At 51.2% G+C, this 12,739-nt stretch overlaps 6 protein-coding genes across 6 annotated transcripts; 3 read left to right on the top strand and 3 right to left on the bottom strand.

The window, feature by feature from the left end:
- Positions 1-220: 220 nt before the first annotated feature.
- On the top strand, positions 221-1,682 carry BO72DRAFT_446245 (CHY zinc finger protein). Its single transcript, XM_040944248.1, has 6 exons — positions 221-403; positions 481-524; positions 604-677; positions 895-956; positions 1,042-1,143; positions 1,389-1,682. The coding sequence occupies exons 1-6, from the start codon at positions 399-401 to the stop codon at positions 1,468-1,470; spliced, it is 369 nt and encodes a 122-aa protein (XP_040803443.1). The 5' UTR covers positions 221-398; the 3' UTR covers positions 1,471-1,682.
- Positions 1,620-3,124, bottom strand: pre6 (proteasome core particle subunit alpha 4). Its single transcript, XM_040944247.1, has 5 exons — positions 2,975-3,124; positions 2,869-2,875; positions 2,763-2,815; positions 2,234-2,621; positions 1,620-2,127 (listed from the first exon to the last, which is right to left on the bottom strand). Exons 1-5 carry the CDS (start codon positions 3,000-3,002, stop codon positions 1,794-1,796), a joined length of 810 nt encoding a protein of 269 aa, XP_040803442.1. The 5' UTR covers positions 3,003-3,124; the 3' UTR covers positions 1,620-1,793.
- Positions 3,125-3,835: 711 nt separating this feature from the next.
- BO72DRAFT_44338 (uncharacterized protein) lies at positions 3,836-4,275 on the top strand. The gene has a single exon (XM_040943558.1). It carries the CDS (start codon positions 3,941-3,943, stop codon positions 4,169-4,171), a length of 231 nt encoding a protein of 76 aa, XP_040803441.1. The 5' UTR covers positions 3,836-3,940; the 3' UTR covers positions 4,172-4,275.
- BO72DRAFT_44189 (putative RNA binding protein (Arp)) lies at positions 4,179-6,835 on the bottom strand. The gene is made up of 4 exons (XM_040943488.1): positions 6,296-6,835; positions 6,005-6,062; positions 5,163-5,869; positions 4,179-5,107 (listed from the first exon to the last, which is right to left on the bottom strand). Exons 1-4 carry the CDS (start codon positions 6,449-6,451, stop codon positions 4,187-4,189), a joined length of 1,842 nt encoding a protein of 613 aa, XP_040803440.1. The 5' UTR covers positions 6,452-6,835; the 3' UTR covers positions 4,179-4,186.
- A 2,580-nt stretch (positions 6,836-9,415) lies between these two features.
- BO72DRAFT_494290 (uncharacterized protein) lies at positions 9,416-10,066 on the bottom strand (the record flags this gene model as incomplete). Its single annotated transcript, XM_040948448.1, has 1 exon — positions 9,416-10,066. One exon carries the CDS (start codon positions 10,064-10,066, stop codon positions 9,416-9,418), a length of 651 nt encoding a protein of 216 aa, XP_040803439.1.
- A 755-nt stretch (positions 10,067-10,821) lies between these two features.
- BO72DRAFT_526081 (uncharacterized protein) lies at positions 10,822-11,843 on the top strand. Its single transcript, XM_040950001.1, has 2 exons — positions 10,822-11,134; positions 11,189-11,843. Exons 1-2 carry the CDS (start codon positions 11,019-11,021, stop codon positions 11,586-11,588), a joined length of 516 nt encoding a protein of 171 aa, XP_040803438.1. The 5' UTR covers positions 10,822-11,018; the 3' UTR covers positions 11,589-11,843.
- The last annotated feature ends 896 nt before the right edge of the window (positions 11,844-12,739 follow it).

Raw genomic sequence — 12,739 nt, 5'->3', positions numbered from 1 at the left:
GGGTGTAGTCTCCAGTAGTGCACAGTGAACCACAAACAAGAGCTCGGGGTAGAGTAGAGTCGCGTCGAGTGAAGTTCGAAGAAGGAAGTACAGTAGTTGAAGTTGAGACGAATGCCTAGTCCATAGTAAGTAGAGGAAGAATGGCGGGCAGGCGGAATGACAGCCGGCGGTTTGGATCCGTCATTTATTGGCTTCTTTTTTTATTTTTAGCCTCCCTTCTCTCCCCCCTCCGCGTCTTCTACATTCGGCTTCATTATTCCGCCTCAGCTCCAGTTCCAACCGGCACGATCCGATATAGAAATAGAACAGTCCTTTACTTAGCATTTCAGCAACACCTCCAGAACTCCAACTTCAAAGCCCAGACAGCCCTCACCGGGTCATCGACAATCAGAACAACCATGTGGTAAGGAAGCAGCCCGCAGGCCCGCAGCCCGCAGCCCGCAACCGCAAGTAATAACCTCATCTCTCGACCGACTATAGCAAACACGTCCTCAACGCTCAAGTAGCAATCCGATCCCCTTGCTGTAAGCCCGATCATCTCGCTGCCTCACCCTCATTGCTTCATTCCGACTCTGAAACTAAGGAACCATGGGAAATCAACAGGCAAGAAATGGTTCGATTGCGCCGAATGCCACCAAGAGACCGAAAGACATCCCCTCCAGAAAGCCAGTGAGATGGTACATACAGCCCCTCCTCGCCTGGTGCTCACCTCTACACCGTTGGCGATACATACACCACACACTACACCTTACACCCTACGTCCCCTCAATCCCTCGTACCCAAAACAAAGCACAAAGCACAAAGCACGCCCAAATCCCACACCACCACCACCACGAACACTCACTCCTCAACCCCCTACCCAACCAAACACTAACAACAACTGGGGGAAAACAGGTCTTCGCCTGCAAAAAATGCAAAAAATGCTTCCGCAAGGACACCGCCGAATTCGACGAGAGGTGTGTCTGTCCTTTCATAAATCACCGGGTGTGGGAAAAAAAAAAAAGAAAACACGTAACTCTAACGAATATCCTCGCAACCCAGTGACGAATACTGTCCCCACTGCGACAACCACTTTGTGATCGAGGCCGTGACGCCGACGCCGACGCTACACGTGGAAGGCGAGGATGCGCGGGTGGATTCGAGGTATGATTTTCCTTCTCTTATTCCGTGCTGTCAGTTGTTCAGTCTTCCCTCCACCCTATAATCTCCCTTTCTTTTTTTCCCCTTTCCCTCCTTTCCTTAGGAGGGCAGGTGGCTTTTTTTGGGCCCCACTCCAGTCGGAAATGAGATGGAGGGGAAAGGGGGGAAGGGGGATTGGTGGAAGACTGAAGCAACCCAAACAAAAAAAGCTTGATTGGATTTAAGCTAACGCATAATGCTTCACGTAGAATGCTCAAAGATGATCGGGTTCGTGGGCACCAGGAGAAATCTATCTTCAATTTCAAGGATATCTCGGATCGGTTGGGTTAGAAGTAGATTTCGCTTCTGCCTGTCTGGGCCCAAGGCAAAGCAGGGGTCTCCTTTTTTACGAAGATTTACGATTTCATGCTACATTTCTTTTCTTTCTTTCTGTTTGTTTATCTTAATTCGAATTGGTGTTGAGGGTGGGTTGTATACTTCTCTCGTCTTGTTCATACTTCCTTCCAACCTTATAGACTACACTACCGGAAGAAACAATCGACCTTTCATGACACAGTATTTCATTGGTTCGAACATAGCACAGCGCTGAGGGGATAAAGTAAAACCACTATTGTTATTGTCTTTCATTCTCTCTCATCTAGATTTCTCCCAAATCAAGACGACTCGCCGGTCTCACCACCGCCAGGGCGAGTGAGGATCGCCGCCGTCGTAGTCCCGCCGCGGGCCGTCTTCTTCTTGGCGGCCTCCTCCTGCTTCTCCGTCTCTATGCTCTTGACGTACGCCTCGATCTGGTCGTCCGGCAGCATCTCGATCGCCTGGCCGGGCGCCATGATGGCGACCTCGATGTTCTTGGCGCCCGTCTGCACCACCTCCAGCAGGGACTTGATGGTGAGCTGGATGGTCTGTTCGCGGTCCATGTCATCCTGGTGGTTGCGTTCGAGGAACTCGCGGACGGTCTTGCTGGAGCGGCCGATGGCGTTGGCTTTCCTGTATCCATCAGGACATAATTAGCCAAGACCGTTTGACTTCCTTCTCATCCATGGCCGGTTCACCACGCAAACCAAGAAGAAAAGAGAAAGAAAGAAAAACATACCAGGCCGAATAGATTCCCGACGGCTCCGTCTGGTACAGCCGCGGCGTGCGGTCGTTGGGATCGAAGCCCACCACCAACGTACTGATGCCGAAGGGCCGCACACCTCCACTCTGCGTGTACCGCTGCTGCACCCCGGCGATGTACTTGGTGATGTATTCGATGGTGACGGGGTCCTCGACGGTCAAGCGGTGCGATTGGGCCTCCAGGCGGGCCTTGTCGATCAGAATCCGGGCGTCGGCGTTCAGGCCGGCGAACGCCAGCACGGCGTGGTTATCGACCATAGCGATCTTCGATGGGGTGATCCGCGTGTCTTGGAGCTTGAGAGCCGAGCGCTTCTCGCAGCCGAGCACAACCACGTCCTTGCCTTTTACGCCGACGGCGCAGGTACCTGTCCGGTTTGGGTAACATGCGTTAGTATGCTGTACAGAGTGAAAGACAGGGGCCCGTGGGGCGGGGGGGGATGTCGGAAGGATGAGGTTGAGGTGTTGGCCGTAGGAAATGGCTGAGGGGAGGAGGTGGAGGTACGTACCTCTCTTAACAGCTTCCATGGCATATTCCACCTGGAAGACGTGCCCGTCAGGGCTGATGACGATCGTTAATCACGGTTCTGGTAAGTAGTATCATAGTCGCCATACCTGAATACTGTTATTAATTAGCAATCCATCTTCACTTGCTCCTAGTCCCCTCGGGTCGATGATGTAGGAGCTTCAGCTAAGCTAGGTTCGGTCGGATCTGGCTTACCTGAAAGAGCTCGATCGTAGCCAGACATGATGGGCAACAAGCACTGGAGGCAAGATTATCGGATATAATGGAGGAGAAGGAGAAAAACGAATCGCGAAAAGATGCAATTAGTGGTCTGGGGTCGTAAAGAGCTGGCTGAGGGTCTCCGGCCTGGGCGATGACAGATGGAGGTGGACGCGAGTCCCGCCGCTGCCTTCAGAGCTCCCAAGCGCTAGGCGCGCGGCTAGCCGGACTATGACGCTTACCTCCGTTGCCTGAGCCGGCATCAACACAGCAGCCCTCAATGTTCGTGACAACAATCTTTTATAAGTTTCATGACCTGGAATCATTCCTACTGACTCGCTAGACTGCAGGTCACTGTACTACAGGTCACCACAGATAATCGAACGATAGAGCAGACTTTTAAATCATCAATATGTAGAGAACAATAAAATGACAAGACAATTATGGACATTCAGAACATTCTGGTCGCACGTCACGACTCCCAATCGACCTTCGCTGGTTGAATGAAGATTTTGCTGACTCAAAAGGAATACCCCAACCCCAACACCCCCAAGAGAGTCCGTTCCATTGTATCCCAACCCGTGTGATTCAATACCTGTGTTTCTCCAATGAACCCGCTTGTCGAAGAGCGCAGATGAATGCGGAAAACCAATAAGAAAGACAAAATCTAGAATGCAATGCCATGCTCGAGCACAATCCACATCCAGTCGGCCACCACCTCCGGCGAAGCCTACCTCGGAAGGTTTTCCCATAGCAGAAATAAACAATCGCACGAAGTGCCAGCGGATTTCACACGTGAATTCCAAAGCGTCGGAGAATCTCTGGGGGGGTAAATATAATGCCTCCCGGCCGATGAAGACGCAGCAAACTCCCGTGGACAGAAGCGTCAACCCTACCAGGACCGGCTTCTATATCCTCAAACATCGCTTTCAATGGCGCAAATAGTAAGACATACCGAAAAAAATGTCTGTGATAAGGTCTGCAACGAGACCAGGCGAAACAAAAAGGATCAAACCCGTTGAAACGACGACACGCTACCGGCCTGCTCCTCCCAACCGAATGCACCAGAACTGCAGAATTCCTTATACAAATGCGCATCAACGAATATCAACCGTCACATATACCAACATATTCCAGACCTTCATATGGACAAAAAACGTGAGGAACAACCGTAGAAAAGAAAATGACAAATGAATGCCTCCGGGCCGTTTAAGCCGGGGACTTGTTGGCACCAGCTCCGTTGCGACGAGAGTGGCCATCCTCGCCCACAGTCAATCCTCCAAGACCGGTGGAGAGAAAGGCAAAGGGGTCGCTCGCACCGTCATTGCCATAGAACGCGCCGTTGGACGCGCTCGTGGAAGTGGTATGATCCGCACCGGTGAAAGCGGCCTGAGCGGCGGGGTTAGAAAATGAAGCCGCGGAGTGGGAGGTGTTCGAGGAACCGTAGCCGGCATTCATCTGGCCCATGGGAGCGTAGCCGCTGGGGGTGCTGTTTAAGCCTGAGGGCAGGGCATAGTTGTTCGGGGGAGCACCAAACTGCTGGCTGAAGCCACCGAAGCCACCGGCCGATCCAGTGAAGCCTCCGGGAGCGGGGGTGCTCGTCATGGAGTTAGGACCCATGCCGAAGCCAGTGGGAGGGTCCATTGGGGAGGGGAAAGCCGAGTCGGCGACGACAGCAGCGCCAGACCGAGGCGCACCGCAACGGAGACAGTTGATGTTCTTAGCAAAGTTGTGGTAACCACAACCCTCGGATCCACATTTCCAGTCACCAGCACGGAATGGAACCACACCACCATTGCCGCCCATACCGCGGGAGTGGCCCATGCCGTGACCCCCGTGGCCCATGTGAGGAGGCATCATGGAAGGGGGAGCGTAGCCGTAACCGTAGCCCATCGGATCAGGGGCAGCGGCCATGGCGGGGAAGGAGCAGCGGAAACAGGCGGTGCGGCGCTGGAAGTTGGAGAAACCGCATGAAGGGCAGGTCCAGTCGCCAGGACGGGGGCGGTTCTTCGAGGGGGGGAAGGGCGTCAGGATTTCAGCAGCACGGTCGAGAACGCGGCTGGAGGAAGGAGAGACCTCAATGGCTTTTTCGTTGAGAGCACGACCGTTCATGCACAGACTTTCAGCGGCCTGGGGAATGATGATTAGACAAGCGGTGTGACATGTGCGTAATTCCCATTCTTACCTCTTCGTGAGACGAGAAGACCGCAAATCCAGTGCCGGTGGGCTTGTGCTGGTCAGGAGTGCGGAGAGTCCAGAAAGCGATAGGACGTCCACCGAACTGGGTAAACCAACTCTCCAGCTCCGACTGCGTAGTATCGTGGGGTAGACCGCTCAGGTGGAGCACCTTGCTGCGCTCGGTCAAAAACGCCCGGACATCGGCCCTGGCGTCCATAGGGCGAGTCAAGATCTCGGGATGTTCGTGCGGAGGCTGAGACTTCCGGATCAGGCCACGGAGCACCCGGGCCAGCGTAATGGCTTCTTCCATAGCTCTCCGCGGCGATGCGGGGGCCAAAGCCTGCAAGTGGAATGGGAGGTTATGCTTGATGGGGGCGGAGGACTGCACGGGTTCGACTTCGAGAGCGGCGCAGATGTTGGAGAGAGAGCTGGGGCCGAAGGGCAGAGACTCCGGGTGGTGAGTCTGCCATCGCTGATACTCGGTCCGGAGGTCGAACGTCCGCGAGTGTTGGAGGTATGCGGGGAGCACGACGGCCTTGTCACGGGCCTCACGAGGCAGCTGAACACGGAGATCCCACGAGTCCAATGTCACGAAGGCGAATTCGAGATTCTTGTTGACGAGGTGTTCCTGGGCGAAGGCGTCGAAGCGGCTGATAGCATCGCGGAATGTACCTGCGGAGCGAACATGCTCCCATGTTAAAGTTGTCAGGCTCGCTGTCGAGAAACGTCAGCCATTGAACCAACGAACCGATGTATCCGAGAGGGCAGGGAAAGGGAAAGGGAAAGGAATCGAGGCTGACGGGGAGGAGGAATTGGCGGACAAGGCTGAAGTTGATTGGGTAGACTTACTACAGAGAGGCGTGATGGGGGTGTTGACAGGCTTGACGAGTACGCTCTCATGGTGCAACTAATGGAGACGCCGAGTCAGCAAACATGATGGTTGAATTGGAGACTAGTTTTGTCCGAGTAAAGACCGGTAGGATTGGGTTGGTTGAGGGACGGTGCAGCAACGCAGCGATCGAGCAAGGGTTATCAGAGTGAGGGGAATCCAACGAAGAGGGGCGCAGCAACGAGAAGGCTGGAATTGGACGAGAAAGACTCGAGCGAGATGGGATAAAATCAAATAAGATTCATGCGTACCTCCTCGCAGGTTTTGGTATCCAACAAGATCCACCCCAACTCAATCACCTCGGCGGAATCCTTAGTGACGTAGACGCCATGTTCATCGCAGGTGGTTGCGACGTGGATAACAATGTAGCGATCCAGCTTAGGAGTGGGAGCTGATACGGCGGCCATCGCTCAAGGTGTTGTTGGGTCGGTCACTGCCTCTCACGCCAACGGAGCGGGCAGTAGGGGGTGGTAAGTGGTGGAGAGGGGGGGGGTGTGGGAAAGAACCACGGACGGGTCGGAGAAAGGGGAGAAGGGAAGGAAAAGGGTAAAAAAAAACGTGTCTCTGCAAGGACCGGCAGGCGACACGATTTTCACGACTCGGGGAGAAATGACCGTCGTGGAAGGGAAAAAAAGACACGCGGGCGGGAAGAGGAGGAGGGAGAAAGAGAGAGGAGGGAAGGAGGAGGAGAGGAGGAGAAGAAGAGAGAGAGAGAGAGTGAGAGAGAGTAAGAGTGAGAGCAAGAGTGAGAGTGAGAGAGCGATCGAGGAAGGAGGAGAGAGAGAAGGAAAAAGAAAGTCCCCAGGCCCGGATGTCGTTTTTGGTGGAGCGTCGAGATTAAAAGAAAACCTACTCCCTCGGTCTCTGGTCGCCAGTTCCTCCCTAATCATTATTTCACCACCACTACTACAAAGTCAAGTCGAGAATTGTTGCAATCCATTGAATGGGGATAGTCAAATATAAGGGATTCAATTTCTCTTACTCCAATGGTGCTGCTCTACAAGGTCAACTTATTTACTAGTCGACTCGGGATGTCAAGATCGAGTCTCCTGGGAAAGGCCCCTATAACAGTCAGTTAGTCGATACATCGATGGGGGGGTCAGTCAGTCGGGTCTTGGTTCTTTCTGCCTAGAAAACCACCCTAGTTCTGTCTGTGAGTGAATAATAATCGATTGTATGACCAATCCTTTCGGCCTTCACCACCATAACCCCCGAAGACCGTTCACATCCTCGCTGCTCCGTACCTACCTTAGTACCTACCTACCTAAGCTCTTGAGGTCGATACAATTTGAATTCACTGCTATGGACACCCAACCAATGGCGATCAACCTGCCCATGCAGACTGACCGACTGTCAGAAAAAAAAAAAAACTGTTGAATTGCCAAAAAAAAAAAAAAAAAGATTAAGTTACGGAAGCCATCGTACTTCTGTCCCACGGGGACTTTCCACGGACGCGGGTAAACCTGACTGACGCCTTACTGCCTGCCTGCTTATCCGACTCGAGGATATCATTTCCCTACAGAATTGAAAGCACACAATGTCGATATAGGATGCCGGATTCGTCCAGACAGACCCTATGACTGTCATTGAATACTGCAGTGTAAGGTATCGAAGTGAAAGGCATTGATTGAAGTTAAGAGGAGATAGAGAAAGAGAGAAAGAGCAAAAGACAGTCGTCGGCATCAGCCAATTGACAAGCTACCCGGATCCACCGCCCGCCGGTCTCGCTTCCGAATCATGAAAAGTTGCATCCATACTTACCGTACGGTAGGTACTCTTCCATTATCCATGGTCAAATGGTAGAACTACTAGTATTGGCTACTAGTAGTCCCATTACTGTAGCAAGTCCATTAGCTACTTCATGCATTTAGATAAATTTCTTCCGGGTCTTTCACAATTCCCTGTTGGAATAAAGGGTCCCTTTGAATATATGCTTGATTGGGGCATACCCTTAACCCTGTATCACATACTCGCTGGCTACAGCATTAGTACCAGCGAGCGGAACGCTCTTAGTATACGTGTAATCATCCTGAGACTGAGTTGCTTCTCCGATAGAGGTCCACGTCCAATCCGCATTGGCTTTGCTAGTATCGTTCCAAGCGCTACTGTATTTATTCATAAAGGCCGAAGTAAACGTCGTTCCCTTTAATAAGGTAGTTGACAATCTTATGCCACGCGATACCTTGAGCGTCCACACCTGGTACATGAACTGGCCACCCATGGACTCCGCTATAACTGGGTTGTTTGATGCCGATGAAAAGTTGCACAAATGCGTATAGGACCAAGATATCGGCCTTGTAGGTCACGGTATTACCATTCGTTTAAAGCGCATATTGGCGATAGTACCCTCCTCCGGGAGGCTTTTCGTGCTCGCTGTAATCGTCTGCTGGCTACTTCCACTGTTTGACGATGAAATCGACCGTACCTCGAAGACAATACCAGATATTCCTGGCTCGAGCATGCCGACGGTAGCTTGGGTTAATAAGGTGGCAGTTCTAGGACCTGTATACCGTTTTGATACACAGCATAGCTAAGAGCATCCGCAACTGATGACCAAATAAGGATAACAGAGCTATAGTCGGTAGAAGAGACAACCACATCACTCGGAAGACCAGCAACGTAGAAGTTGATAACTTTAACCGGACCATTAATAAAAGGCCTACCACCCGGTACGGCCCCGATAACTACTTGTATGTAAGCCTCGTCGAGCAGATTATCGTAGGGATTGGGTTGATCATCATTGGTAATTTCTAGCAACCCTGCATTGCGGCTCGACGCAAGGGCAGCAACACTTGCAGTCTGATTCTGTGGTACCTTGTCGATGATATGCCATATCTTTCGCGGATCCTTTGGCATCCAATCATTAGGTACAAACGAGTTCATCCAAGTCTCATAGCTGCTCTCGAATGTCAACAGCGTATCCATAGTGTCTTCAAAGCATTGAGCGATTGATGAGCCGGATTGAGGACTGTATATACGCCGGGGTGTTTCCGCTTCGTATAATTATTGATGTATGCGTATAGATCTGCGTAAATATTGTTGCGACTGCGTTCTGGCCAGCCTTCATCAAAAGAGATACCGCCGAGACTGGTGCCATATAGCTCGACCACTTGTCAACATCTTGTTCAATTTGCGAAGCTCAGTCTGCGAGGTCATGCGAGCCTAGTTGAATTGTAAATTGCTGTTGACTTGCGCCAAGGTAGCCAGTCCGAACATAGCCAAGGATCTTTTTGCCTTGACTGGCAGCTTGATCAATCATCGATTTCCAGGCTGTATCGACCATATAATCTGGACCGTTCAAAACATCAGCAATCAGTACGCTGACCTTCTTGGTGTCGCATGCGAAGATTCGTTCCCACGAAACCGGGTCTCTAAGGGGGGTTAACATACGCCGCAATCGCGATCTGCTGCCCTTCGCCGCCAGTTGCAATCGCTGCTCTGTTATCCGCTATGGCGGCAAACAGCGCCGTGGCGTGCTCTGCATATGCCGTGCCCTTAGGATGGAACGAACGGAGTACCGGAAAGGGTGGTCGTATGGTGGCCTCGACGTCATCCTCAGCGCGGCCTTCAGAGGGCGTGTCGAAATGGCTGTATTGCGACCAGAACCACACAATGTATTCCGTCTGCTCTTTGGTGGCCCCTGGTTCGCAGAAGCGGTGGCCGTTGTAAGCATCTTGGAGACCGTCCACATATATGACGCCCATTCTCTGAAGATCTTGAGCTGCCGGTTTGATGACCGCGTTAACCTTGCGGGTCATATCATTGAGCTGCTGACGGAGCTCCTGGGTGAGGGGTGGCTGGTCGGTCATCCATGATGGAAAATATGCCCAAGTATAATTGTTGCATATGGGATTCAGGGCATCGTCGAAGAAGGTGAAATACTCGAGAGCAAACACTTGGAAGCTTTCCGGGGGGCTCGCGCCGCCGGCCCCCCGCCCTGCATGTGCTACTTGATACATCGCGTAGTTGACTTTATCACGAAGATTTCCGTTGTCAATCTCCTGCTGGAGGGTATTGAGCATGGTCTGGCAGTCTTCTGGAGATCACGCTCTGTAAATGCAGTCGTTCAAAATTCCATTAGTCAGACGTCAGTAAGAGTTTTACACTATGTAGAGCAACGCATGGGGAGAATTACTTTGATAACCCTGCGTCATTGCCTCCAATAGTTAACAAAGTTGATATCATCTGCCAGGCCTGGGACGGCGAAGAAGCCCCAAAGATAGAGACACTTCAGATGCATGGTGCTATTGAATAACCCAAGTACAAAAGAAGTCGGGAGTGGCACCTCTGGAGATATGGCGATGATGGTGACTATTTCTTATATCTACTAGGTACCCTAAACCCCATTAACAGAAATTTACAATCACTAGACTAAAATCTGAATCTTTACCCTTTCTTGCGTATAATAAGTCCGCCGCCAACTCGAAAGGTGATATAACAGCTACAACTACTAGACCAAAATCCGAATCTATAGCCAGCCTAGTGGGCTACCTAGTAGGCTATAGTTTGGAACCCAACTCAGGAGGCAATACGAAGGCTACAACCATTATCCACGTGCTTGTACGTACGAGAAAGAATTAATTTTATCAATTTCTGGGCACCTACTTAGAGCCTTGCCAAGGCTTATCGTAGCATTGAGGTATACAGGGTAAGGTACCAAATTTTACCTGCTGTAGCGCGCTCATGTTCCTGCGCCGCGTGGCGCGGACCACACACCCTAGGACACCCAGGTCTCGACCGGACCGGAAGCTACTCAACCTACTGGGCAGTCATTTATCATAAAGCCAGCATTTGTTCATCGCTGCCTGAACACTTCCCCCCTCTCGCACCAAAAGCCATTTTCAATGTCATCTATACCACCGGTAGATAATAAAGTCGAATATCCCACACTGGCTCTGTCTTTGTGTCGCTGTACTAGTCATTTATAGCATCGCCAAACCCGTACAGCAAAAGCCTCTCGTCGGCGTGGACGTTATGGTCCAAGAAGACAAAGTTCCCGGCAACAACGATGCTACATACGATATCGTGCCAAAGGAAGACCAGCTATTGAGCGTCGAGTTCCTTGAGGTTGCCCCGACGCCTATTATCGCGTAAGATCCCCCTTAATATCCGCCTCGAAATGATGACGTCCTGACATCCTACAGCGACCGCGTCTTTTTCGTCTACCTGCGCGGTCGTCTATCTGGATCCAAAATGAAGGAACGAGGACTCTTTGATAAGGGCCTCGTCGATGCGACACTCTCTGTGAGCGCCTCTGTTGTCTATGCAGATGGTAGCTACATGGAACCAAGGTCCCTTACAATGCCTTTAAAGACTGTTTCCATCAACGATGCAGCTCACTTTCTTATTCGCGATTCTAATGGTATTCAAATTGATTACCTACCCAGTAGCGGCCGCAGTGACATGTTGCTAGATTTTCAGATTCCTGCAATGTTCTTGAAGAGCGGTATGTGGACTTTTAGAGTCGACGCCAGGCTCGGAGATAAAGACAATTCATGTCTATTTGCCATGTCGTTGACACAGTGGTTGGACGGGGGACTTTGAGAAATAGTGTAATTGGAATAGTTTGCAGGCTCAATGTTCTTATCGTTAAATTATACATGGGCATTTTACAACTGGGTCTTTCAGTGCTCTGCTCTGCGCCTGTCTGTCTGGTAACTTTACTTGGCCTTTCTTCTTGATCTCTGGGGTCTTCGCCCCGTCCGTCTCTTTTCACTTGGGGGGTCTTCCAAGTCCACAGTTTCTTTCTCCCTTTCCTATCTGGGTACCAATGAGGCAGCACCACTAATGCCTCTCGCGAATTTGAGCAGGGATCCGACCTCAAACGCGCTCTTAACAAACATTGAGTTTGAACCTGGTCCCAAATCCTAAGTGCATGGAGAAGAGGTTAGTATGATCCATCTAGCAATTCTTTCTCGTCCCAGAACTCTTTAGCACGCAGCATCATAGCTACCTCGACGGGAGGAGTTCGCGCGTCCAAGCTTATCCTGCATAGGTAGAAGCAAAATAAGTATATATACACAGACCGAACAACACATCGGGCGCTATACATCCCTGCTTGTACCCTCTCGTTGTCTATTACGAACCATGAAACAATTATCCATTTCCGTACTCACTCAAAGCCTGACGGTTCAGGTAAATCTCAGTTAGAGTGATGCCTAGCATTCAAACCATGATAATAGTCAAATGTCGCGGCGGTAGGCTAGGCATAGTGGGTTCGTAAACGCTCGGCGAGTAGACGGGCCAATTGATTAAAAATGTGTATAAAGTACTGCACTGTACCGCAGAATTGAGAATTCTCACCGGCTTAATACTCACGACGGCACAAACGTGCAAATAGGGGAGCCGCCGCGACCGCGCAAACGAGGCGCCTAGTCTTGCTACCGTAGGGTATTGGTTGCTACTGGATACCCTCAATATCGGGAGCAAAATACCTTCGCTCACACACACTGGGGCGAGACAAGGCAATCAATATCTTGAAAGGTTACATTCATCCTCGTTTCTCGAGCCTGTATAGCCATCGTGTAGTTGGATATTAGGAGCCTTCAAGGATGCCAAGATGGAACTCCGGCTGCGCTCCGGTATGTTTATTACATGTGGAAGTTATAGGTGACGGCGGTCCTGCGGCCTCGCCTAGGTTCTTCTGAGCTAGTTCTAGTTCAACAGCTAGCCTCACGTAGTGAGAATCAAAGCAT

The sequence above is a fragment of the Aspergillus fijiensis genome, assembly GCF_003184825.1.
Source record: "Aspergillus fijiensis CBS 313.89 unplaced genomic scaffold BO72scaffold_13, whole genome shotgun sequence".
Taxonomy (NCBI): domain Eukaryota; kingdom Fungi; phylum Ascomycota; class Eurotiomycetes; order Eurotiales; family Aspergillaceae; genus Aspergillus; species Aspergillus fijiensis.
The sequence above is the reverse complement of the archived record's forward strand: the minus strand, read 5'-3'. Positions and strand labels throughout refer to the sequence as shown.

Excerpts from the sequence above, each read along its gene's own strand:
- BO72DRAFT_446245 (XM_040944248.1), top strand. Across the intron at positions 525-603 it reads AGCAATCCGATCCCCTTGCT|GCAAGAAATGGTTCGATTGC; the intron begins GTAAGCCCGATC and ends GGAAATCAACAG. Across the intron at positions 1,144-1,388 it reads GATGCGCGGGTGGATTCGAG|AATGCTCAAAGATGATCGGG; the intron begins GTATGATTTTCC and ends TGCTTCACGTAG.
- pre6 (XM_040944247.1), bottom strand. The coding sequence starts at position 3,002 with ATGTCTGGCTACGATCGAGCTCTTTCAG. Across the intron at positions 2,622-2,762 it reads CATGGAAGCTGTTAAGAGAG|GTACCTGCGCCGTCGGCGTA; the intron begins GTACGTACCTCC and ends CAAACCGGACAG. Across the intron at positions 2,128-2,233 it reads TCGGGAATCTATTCGGCCTG|GAAAGCCAACGCCATCGGCC; the intron begins GTATGTTTTTCT and ends TGATGGATACAG.
- BO72DRAFT_44338 (XM_040943558.1), top strand. The coding sequence starts at position 3,941 with ATGTCTGTGATAAGGTCTGCAACGAGACCAGGCGAAACAAAAAGGATC.
- BO72DRAFT_44189 (XM_040943488.1), bottom strand. The coding sequence starts at position 6,451 with ATGGCCGCCGTATCAGCTCCCACTCCTAAGCTGGATCGCTACATTGTT. Across the intron at positions 6,063-6,295 it reads ATACCAAAACCTGCGAGGAG|TTGCACCATGAGAGCGTACT; the intron begins GTACGCATGAAT and ends CGTCTCCATTAG. Across the intron at positions 5,870-6,004 it reads CCCCATCACGCCTCTCTGTA|CGAGCCTGACAACTTTAACA; the intron begins GTAAGTCTACCC and ends GTTTCTCGACAG.
- BO72DRAFT_526081 (XM_040950001.1), top strand. The coding sequence starts at position 11,019 with ATGGTCCAAGAAGACAAAGTTCCCGGCAACAACGATGCTACATACGAT. Across the intron at positions 11,135-11,188 it reads GCCCCGACGCCTATTATCGC|CGACCGCGTCTTTTTCGTCT; the intron begins GTAAGATCCCCC and ends GACATCCTACAG.